The 8,022-nt window shown below is 37.4% G+C and overlaps 1 protein-coding gene across 1 annotated transcript; it reads left to right on the top strand.

Moving 5' to 3' along the window:
* Positions 1-5,954: 5,954 nt before the first annotated feature.
* LOC5572149 (apolipoprotein D) lies at positions 5,955-7,781 on the top strand. The gene is made up of 3 exons (XM_001660183.2): positions 5,955-6,861; positions 6,930-7,149; positions 7,211-7,781. The coding sequence occupies exons 1-3, from the start codon at positions 6,504-6,506 to the stop codon at positions 7,254-7,256; spliced, it is 624 nt and encodes a 207-aa protein (XP_001660233.2). The 5' UTR covers positions 5,955-6,503; the 3' UTR covers positions 7,257-7,781.
* The last annotated feature ends 241 nt before the right edge of the window (positions 7,782-8,022 follow it).

The following is an 8,022-nucleotide window of genomic DNA, read 5'->3' as shown; positions in this document are numbered from 1 at the left end:
AGATATTCACCGTATAAAATATTATTTTACCTAAAATTCTATGCTGATTATCAATTTGTTACTAGTGGCTTTTCGTACTCATGTTGCGTACACTAGAGCAGCGAGCTCGATTTGGCGCACGGGGGTCATCTACACCCAATACCTTTAGGGTCGTAGTGGGACCACTTAGCGTCCACGTACGAACTTCAAATTTTTACCCGATTTTGTGGAATAACACAATGACAGAATATATAGGAAATCAAAAGATAGTTAAAATTTTGGAGGATATTATGCACTACGGAAAACACACTAAATTGATCAATTTCAGATACTTTTTCACAACGTGCGTTTTGACGATGGGAATTTGGTCAAACGAAGCATTTGATATGGAGAATTGTGATATGCCCGTGGAATTTCAGTGAGATTTATAAATGTGTTGATAACGACTATTAAAATAATATGTTCGCAAAGAACTAGGATTTATCAGCATTGTGTGAACAGAACTTCTTCATTAGATTTTCTTCGGTTGATAACAGATCCTTATTCTCTATATATCCTTATTCACAGTAGAAATGACACTTAACTTAAGCGAAGTGCAGAAAAGTAAAGCGCTCAAGTAAACTTTCTCCTGATTAACAAACAAATTTTGACGGCTAATCCAGTACACGGAGAAAATGAAGTACTCAAAAGTGAGTTCATTCCACTCAATTCGGGAGGTTCGAGCGTTTACCTGATTTTGAGTTGATGAGGTAGAAGTTGTTTGCATTTACAGTCATGCCAAAAAATACCTACTGGCTAAGTTCTTTTCACTCAACCGGCAGATCAAATAAATCAACTTCCAGTACTATGCCAGTTACTCAAAATTAAGGTAACGCACAAAGGTTCGGTTTTTGGGTGGTTTTGCTCTTCGCTCTTTGACAACAATAGAAAGCAAATGAAATAGAGAGAGAAAAATAACTCAAACATAAGTTAAAAATGCTCAAATATGAGTTTTTCAATTTCTCTGTGTGGGAGCGAACTGTCATTTTTACTTGAGGAATAATCGAGCAGAATATTTTTCCGATTGGAAAAGTGACAGCTTTAGCTGATTTGCTAGATTGTACCCATAAAGCATAAAGTCGTTTGGCATAAGGTCTTTTGGCATAAAGCCGTTTGGCATAATGGTCGTTTGGTATAATGATTGACTTAAAATAAATATCGGAATTTTTTAAGCTTTTACCGAGATGAACACCACTGAACCCATAGCAAAATAAATGGTAGGTTCTAAACAAGCGAGCTGTTCGTTCAGAGATTTTTCAAACTAAGAATTTCAAAAATTGTTGTGACATTAGAGAGCATTACTAAATAAACGTCGTAAATTCGTAAAGAAAGTTCGCAATTATTCATCAAAGGAACGCTCACAGAATATTTCGCTGCAGATCAAGCTCAGCCCAGTTTGGACGTAACACTTGATGAAAATTATTTGATAAAATAATGATTTTTTTTACTAAATATCAAAATCTTTAATCGAAAGATCTATCAATGCGACTTAATGCAAAAATAGCCTATATACGAGAGCAGATTATTTTTCGTTTAAAATGTTTAAGGCTCTAACGCAAAAATATCTTTTCACAGTATAGCTCAAATGAACAACACATCTTTAAAAGAAAACATAAGTGGCAAAACTTTTCATCGGTTCAATATAAATTCTAATTTTGGAAAAACATCGTCTATTATCGAGAAGGGAAAATTTGTGATTGAAGTAATATTTCTTCCAGCATATCTCGGAAGGAGATCACGTTTGCCACATAAAAAGTATATGTTGAATATTGGCAGGTTCTAAAGTAATTATCATTCTAACAACACATCTGGCAAGAATTGATAAAACAGCAATATATAAAAATGGTGAACAATTAGCTTTACTAAATAATAAACTTTAAAACAGTATAAATATATAGAACAGCCTATTTTTAGAAGAAGGCAAAATTTATAATTAAACCAATAGAAGTATGGACGCCAAAAAATATTGCGGAATAATAAAACGAAAAGATATAAAAAAGTGCGTTCAGAATCATGATTGTGCTACTTTTCCCCAAATGCCATTTTCCCAAATGACTGGTTTCCCCGAAAAGTGGTGACGAAAAAGAACGATAAATAGCCAAAGAAGGAAGTATTCTGTCATTCTCGGCTATACACATGTTGGCAAAAATGCTGAGTACGGTAAAACTCGAAAGAACTGCCAATTAAATAAAGAATGGTGCATATTAGATCGTCCGTTCGTTCACCACTCTTAAATGTATAAAGTTACGACAATTATGAGTGTTAAAAACTTTTCGGGGAAATGGGCTAGTCGCGGAAACGGCATATTCGGGGAACTGGCGTTCGGGGAACCTACATTCGGGGAAAAGCAGCACAACCCATCGAAGTTACTACAATAATCGATTTCTCTTTTCGCTGATTGAGCAGATCAATGTTATGGATTGCCGCCCTTTGTCAGTTGGAAACAAAAAAATACTTTAAAAATATAGCTCCAAAGAACAGCCTATGGATAAAAGAAGGAGAAATTTATTGAAATTTTAAATCAACATTTTTCATACCTATAATTATGGTTACATCATATTTAAAAAAATAGAACAATTGAAAGAAAGGTAGATTTGTGCCTTCCTTATCCGAGTGGTTAGAGTCCGCGGCTACATTCCCGGTCGGTCCAGGATCTTTTCGTAATGGAAATTTCCTTGACTTCCCTGGGCATAGAGTATCATCGTACCTGCCACACGATATACGAATGCGAAAATGGCAACTTTGGCATACAAAGCTCTCAGTTAACAACTGTGGAAGTGCTCATAAGAACACTAAGCTGAGAAGCAGGCTCTGTCCCAGTGGAGACTTTAATGCCAAGAAGAAATTTGTGCTAAATATATAAAAATCTTCAGTGCAAAAATTTGTTCCAAAAGCGAAACTCAAAAGAGGAATTAATATTTGAAAGAAGGGTAATTTCTGGATAAATAATAAAATACTATTGGCAATAATTTTCCTAATAAAAAGGTGGGCTTCGTAGCCGTGCGGTTAGTGTCACCAGGCATTTAGCCGCATCGTGCTAGGGAGTGTGGGTTCGATTCCCGCCTCAGGCCGGTATACTTTTCGTGAGGAATGTTTTCCGACTGTGCCACTGGGCGTTGCATGCTAGTCCGTTGTCTAGTGTGGTGCTTCCTTCAAAGGGCATAAATGCCCACTGGAAACATTAACGTGTCAGTGTCATTTAATATGCTTAAATTTATTCAAGAGCGAATGATTGTTGAATAAAGTGTCATTTTGTATCAATTGACTCCAAAACAAGCCTGATTTCATCAGAAAGATTCAATAGAAAGCTAAAAACTAAAAATTGAGAAATTCTTGGTTTCAGTCTCATTATGCCAAACGACTATTATGCCAAACGACCATTATGCCAAACGACTTTATGCCAAATGACCATTATGCCAAACTGCTTTATGCCAAATGACTTTATGCCAAATGACCTACCACTGATTTGCTAGGCAGGCATTACCGACGTTACTAAATCTGATCTAAGTACCAGCAGCGTACAGCTCAAGTAATTTCGGTAGCGGAATATTTCCTTGTCCGTTTCTCGTCCTATCCTTTTGCACAGTACTTCTGAACAGCATACTACCCATAAAACAATGTCGAATGTAATTTTCATTCAATTTGCTTTCGATTTTTCCCATTGTAATCCTCATGTTGTCACCGTAAGGGGTCATTCACAAATTACGTCCCGCTACAAGGGGGGGGGGAGGTGGTCAAGCCAAGCGTGATAAGCCTTACAAAAATTTCGGAGGACCCATACAAAAAACGTGACAAAGGGGGGGAAGGGGGTAAACAAAGTTGAAATTCAGCGTGACATGATTTGTGTACCATCCCTAATCTATTTTTTTCTTTTTTTAAACGGGTCAACTGGTGCTTCTTTGTTTTAATAAAATTGCCTCATGTTCTAAGCAGATGTTTAAAACAAATTGAAAACATAAAATTTTCCTCATGGTTGTTGAATGACGTTTACGGAACGAAATGGAAAAAAGTGGGGAAAAAGTTGCTAGGATCTCAAAGCATATTGACCTGGTAAAGCAATACAAACATGCCAGCTGTCAAATATTTTCCCGATATGGCGGATTGCTATAAATGACACATTGAACTACCTCCCTTATAGATACCTTGGAACTGGGGGATTAGTGTCATTCGCATACTGCGTAACCACAACCACGATAAATCGCCACTCGTATATTGATTGATGCTAAAAGTTTCGACATAAACCCTTATTCCTGTTTCATATGATTTTAATTTTTACGTAGTTTTTTTTTTCGTAATTACTTAAAATAACTATTGAATCATTTTTTTTCCAGTGTAGGTCATGCAAGAGATTTTTTTTTGGTAATTTATTCAAAAATTTAGACAATTATATACAAATCATTCATATACAATACTTTCATGTAGGAGTTGCCATTTTCTGATTACATTATTTTGAAAAATACGGGTAAAAAAGTTTGACCTTTTTGAGATGATTTGAAGTATGATGATGATAACTAAGTATGCAAAGTATATTACATAGTCAAGGGTGAGAGGATGTTGTCAAGGCAGCATCCATTTATTGAGTAAATTTGTGATCTCGTGCACTGGTCCATTTACAGCCTTCAATGGTTCAATGGATCAATGCACGAGTTCACTAATTTGACGTTCGAGCGGTGCCGAATTCGCTCGTTGCCATGGTCAAGTAAATAACACGGCACCGCTCAAACGTCAAATAGTGAACTCGTGCATAGTAGTGTCACACTACTGATTTAGAAAATTCATGCACCCAACATAGGCTACTTGATGAGATTCACAATTTTGAACTACTGTATTAGAAGAGCCACGTGATTTTCGCAAAAACTTAAGCCTACTACTACAGTCGCCTCTCCACATCTCAATATCGAAGGGACCATCGAGATAGGGAGAGATCGAGACAAAGAACAAATTTTTGATGAATACTAGATTGAAAACCACTCCGTTGCCAAGAAATTGATACACAAACAGAAGTCATTTTGCGCTCCTAATTTGTTTTGAATGTCAAAACTTTGGTCTAGTAACCTTCGATATTGGTCATATCGACATATGGAGAGAAAATTGAGAACGAAAAATCAACATAAAAACATTGAGATATGGAGATATCGAGATAAGGAGGATATATATTTCGAGATATGGAGAGTGAAAATGTAGGGGAAGGAGTGGTAAAATGAACACCTTAAGGAAATCATCCTGTTTCTGATGTAAAAACGAGGAATTTGTATAGCTCTATCCCACAACATCAAAAACAGGGATGTTATCTATAGCAGCGACACAATTTCAGACTAAAATAGCTGAATTTTCACATATATTTGTCGCTAGCAAAAAACGATGTAAATGTTCATTTTAGCTGCACTATGTGGGTAAAATGAACAGCTGTTGGTGATAAAATGAACATCATGCAAAAAACGTGAGCAAAACAAATATTTCTGAAAGTGTTTATTGCCTTTCCGAAAATATATTCGTTATTGATTGTAACCCATTCAAAAAGAATTCTAAAGGTTTCAGATTCCACCTCATATCATAACGATATTCACCTCACTGAAAAACCTCAAGTCTTCCGAACTAAAAGTTACGTCAGTTCTAATTTTCATACGTGATTTTCCAAAATATTTGTTTTTGTTGATATTTCCACTTCAATTCACCTACGTATCAACTCGAACACTCTGATTCATGTTATAAATCGTCCGTGCGTGATAAAAATTCACCGAAATTAGTTTTTTCTCGATAAAAGTCAGGGTGTTCATTTTACCACCACTTCCCCTATGCAGACATGGGGAGAGATATCGAGATGTAGAACATCGAGATGTGGAGAGTCGACTGTATTACCATTCCCAGCTCTGGTGGTGACCAATTATATAAAATTCTGCATATAGTGCTATTCGGTTCCCTGGGTTTGTGCTCTGGAAAATCTAGGTTTGTCTACGATTCCTCCCACCTTAATGCTTGTCTAACTCCAAGAACACACCACGATGTCAGTACCAATCGCTCCACGGGTCGCAATTTTCTCACCGCAAAAATGACGCAAATCTCTGAAAGCTTTCACATTTCAACCGTAGAACTATCCAGAGAGGCTATGAGTAATTAATTCTAGTTGTGCGCAATATATCGTTCGTACCGGGTAGAGCGGCACTCTACTCTCACTTTGCTCATATATTTTGAAGGTGTCATTACCGCCAAATTAGCAACGCAAAAAAAAATCAAATTCCAGCTCGATTGGAACCGGCCGAAACCATCTGACTAGTCATCGCAGTGGCAAGAATAAACGAACAAGTTCCGAAAAATATCTCCATTTTCATTGCGTTTGTGCTTTGAGTAGCACGTGCCATCTTGAAGACCGGATAATCGCTGTGAAACGCCATAAGACCGTGTATATATGATCTCGAGTTATTCGCGATCGATCATTAAGTTTACTGCGCTTGAAACGTCTACAGACAAGTGTTACGTCACGAAAAATGCGATTCATTTACCGACTTGAGTTGTTGATCGCGGCAGTGCTGTGCTTAGCTTTCGTGATAGAAGCCCTAATTATATCCTCTGGAACTTGTCCAAAGCGACCAGTCGTCCGAAACTTCAATGTGTCCCGGTACACGGGATTGTGGTACGAAATCAGTCGCTACGAACAACCATTCCAACTGGGTGGAGAATGCGTCACGGCCCAGTATTCGTTGAACAAAGACGGAACAGTGCGAGTGTTCAACAGTATGCTGATTCCACCGAATGATGTTCGTTCTTCCATAGTAGGGCGGGCCGTGGTGAGTTATCCGAACAAGGATCCCGTACCGGCAAAGCTAATTGTTACGTTCAATGGTGGTAAGTATTTTTGAAGTGAATCTCTGAAGCATGGAAATGTCTATCGTATGTAATCATTACACTTCCAGTTCCGGTGGCATCGAACTACTGGGTGTTGGATACGGACTATGATAATTTTTCCGTCGTATGGAGTTGTTTCCAGATCGGAGGAATCATACATACTCAAGGTGCGTGGATTCTGTCGCGAGAGCCAGAGCTGAGCGATTCAATTAAGCACCGAGTTCAGGAGGCCATTGACAGATATCTAGAGGAAAGCCACCTTCGGAAGACGAATCATAACTACGAATTGTAAGTATTAGAATGGAAGGCATTTTCATGCATCAAATTCTGTAAACGCTTTTGCTTCTAGATGCTGTTCAAGCCAACCGGACATTCAATCTTATCCAGAATGCTGAAAAAAAGGAATTACACAGCAAAACCGGCAAATAATTGCCATATATGAGGATGATGAAACGTTATGATAATCATCATATTGCGGGGCAACAGTGGGTTGCAGATTTGAATACCCAAGCCATCTTCACAGCACTTACATCCCTATCTTGATGCGAGATGTTTCTAATCTCGGTATCTTCGATTCACTTATTCCCACTGGTTCATGGAATAATTTCTCCGAATACTTCGAACTGTTTTAAGACCAGTGTGTAATTTTATCACACTTTGTTTGCACTTTACATCAGTCCAATTGGGAAAAAGTTCGCAATAAGGAATTATTGAAAAAAAAAAAATGTTCTAAGGGGTAAACATTTTGTCCAAATTTCTGGGAACGTACTGTATTGTTTAAAATTACGTAACGTACAATGTGTTTATCTGTACATTCGTAGTCGTGTGAATAAAGGTTACTTAACACATTATGATTAAAGTAGCTTTAAGTAAAAAAATATAAATGAGTGCCATGACCTGTAAATATCGAACAAACCGAATAGATGTTGAAGTAAGCAACTGATCGGAATATGTGATCGCCACACAACTCTCAATAAACTCTTAATGACACTATGTAGGGTAACTCGTTATAATATGCCTCAACGAGGCAATGCAGCCCACTTCATTTTCTCGGCATTGCGGATTCTTTTACACGTACCTTAATATGATTATTAGGGCGGATCAACATTCAAAAAAGTTTGAAAATTCATTCTTTCATATCTTGTTTACCATCCTTACCAT

The sequence above is a fragment of the Aedes aegypti genome, chromosome 3 (genome assembly GCF_002204515.2).
Source record: "Aedes aegypti strain LVP_AGWG chromosome 3, AaegL5.0 Primary Assembly, whole genome shotgun sequence".
Lineage (NCBI taxonomy): Eukaryota > Metazoa > Arthropoda > Insecta > Diptera > Culicidae > Aedes > Aedes aegypti.
This window is presented reverse-complemented; position numbering and strand designations above follow the sequence as displayed.

What these genes read in the sequence shown, in the direction of transcription:
- LOC5572149 (XM_001660183.2), top strand. Translation starts at nt 6,504, where the DNA reads ATGCGATTCATTTACCGACTTGAGTTGTTGATCGCGGCAGTGCTGTGC. An exon ending in AATTGTTACGTTCAATGGTG is followed by an intron (nt 6,862 to 6,929) that starts GTAAGTATTTTT and finishes TTACACTTCCAG; the next exon opens with TTCCGGTGGCATCGAACTAC. An exon ending in ACGAATCATAACTACGAATT is followed by an intron (nt 7,150 to 7,210) that starts GTAAGTATTAGA and finishes TTTTGCTTCTAG; the next exon opens with ATGCTGTTCAAGCCAACCGG.